This window comes from Apium graveolens, chromosome 10, assembly GCF_009905375.1.
Source record: "Apium graveolens cultivar Ventura chromosome 10, ASM990537v1, whole genome shotgun sequence".
Lineage (NCBI taxonomy): Eukaryota > Viridiplantae > Streptophyta > Magnoliopsida > Apiales > Apiaceae > Apium > Apium graveolens.
Genome location: NC_133656.1, coordinates 237,941,606 through 237,943,197, shown reverse-complemented (window position 1 = coordinate 237,943,197; position 1,592 = coordinate 237,941,606). Strand labels below are relative to the sequence as shown.

Here is a 1,592-nt window from a genome sequence, read left to right as displayed (position 1 = left end):
TTTTGCAGCCTCATTTGCAGCTATATATTCTACTTCCGCTGTGGAGTCAGCCGTTGTAGACTGTTTGGAACTCTTCCAACTAATCGCACCACCATTCAGAGTAAACACGTACCCTGACATGGATTTGCCATCACTTTCTGATTGAAAATTCGAGTCAGTATAACCCTCTATTTTCAACTCAGATTCACCACCAAAAACAAGAAAAATGTCCAGAGTCCTTCGCAAGTACTTAAGGATGTTTTTCACTGCTTTCCAGTGGTCTTCACCTTGATTGGACTGATATCTGCTCGTCACACTAATTGAATAAGCAACATCAGGCCTTGTACACAACATCGCGTACATGATAGATCCTATTATCCAGACCTTAAAGCCGGAATGTGATGTAGACAACAATGTCGTGGATGCCTATATAGAGTTGTTGAAGGTTAGGGAGTCCATCTCGGGTATGGAGCCCACGACTAAGAAGTTCTTCTTTAACTTTAGCTTTTTCGTGCAACTGTTGTTAAAAGATTATTGCAAGAACTTGAAGGTAAAACAAAAAGTACTTTTTAGTTCATGCGTTAGTAAGTTAATGATAATTCATAACTAAAAAGTAAGTTAACTCTTTATTGATAAAGTAAATTAGTAAGTTAATGATAATTCATAACTTTAAAAAGTAAGAAATGATAATCGATGATAATTGATAACTCTTTGATTTTTGTAGTTCATTTGATCTTTTATAATTGTTTCAATGTTGCAGGCCCATCCCGAAGCTGAACTCTCAAATGTGCAGTTAGCCGGTCTGCAAAGTTTATATGATTCATATGCAGTCCAGCGCATTGGGCCACGATTATTGGATTGTGACTTTGCTTTCTACCCTTGCTGCAATGATGCTCACTGATTTTTGTTCATTCTGGACATTAAAAAATAGAAGCTCCTTTTAATTGATCCCCTAGCTAAATGGGGGGATAGTCTTAAGAGTATTTACTCTCGATATATATATGCCATGGTATTCTATGTTCTTCGTAATTACTTTACTAGTCATTTTACATACACTTGTCATTGTTGGTTACTAATTATATGAAACCTTTCTAGGATTGCATAGTGCCAGCTATGTTGCATTACTTGGATCCTTCCGGATTTGATGGACATAAGATGAAGGTTCATTTTCTACAGGAACGGCCGATGCAGTCCAATACCCATGATTGTGGCGTGTACGTGTGCAAGTACATGGGTGCTATACTTAATGGCATATCGTTGAGAGATGCTGTTTGGGAGCCTGTATTGGGTATTTGGACATTCCAGTATCGCATATCTTGAGAGCTTTCAAAAGGGCTCGCTAGACGGATAAGTGACTATGGGATCTAGCAGAGGAATAGGGGACTATAGTTTATGTTGGATTGTATATATTTTGGATTTGTTTCGGTGTTTTCTTTATAATTGATTATGATTGTGTTTATTGGATTGATGTTGCGTTTAGATTTGATGTTGATTGGTTGAGTTTAATTTAGATCATGATTGTGGTTGCTTTGATTGGTTGTTGGTTGGTTGATTTAGATTTAGTTAAAACAGGTTGGTAAGTTATAAAAATAAGCGGAACCTTGCCATTTTTT

The 1,592-nt window shown here is 36.9% G+C and overlaps 1 protein-coding gene across 1 annotated transcript; it reads left to right on the top strand.

Annotated features, from left to right (window-relative positions):
• Nucleotides 1-340: 340 nt before the first annotated feature.
• Nucleotides 341-1,299, top strand: LOC141692114 (putative ubiquitin-like-specific protease 1B). Its single transcript, XM_074496851.1, has 3 exons — nucleotides 341-529; nucleotides 740-808; nucleotides 1,075-1,299. The coding sequence occupies exons 1-3, from the start codon at nucleotides 341-343 to the stop codon at nucleotides 1,297-1,299; spliced, it is 483 nt and encodes a 160-aa protein (XP_074352952.1).
• Nucleotides 1,300-1,592: the final 293 nt, after the last annotated feature.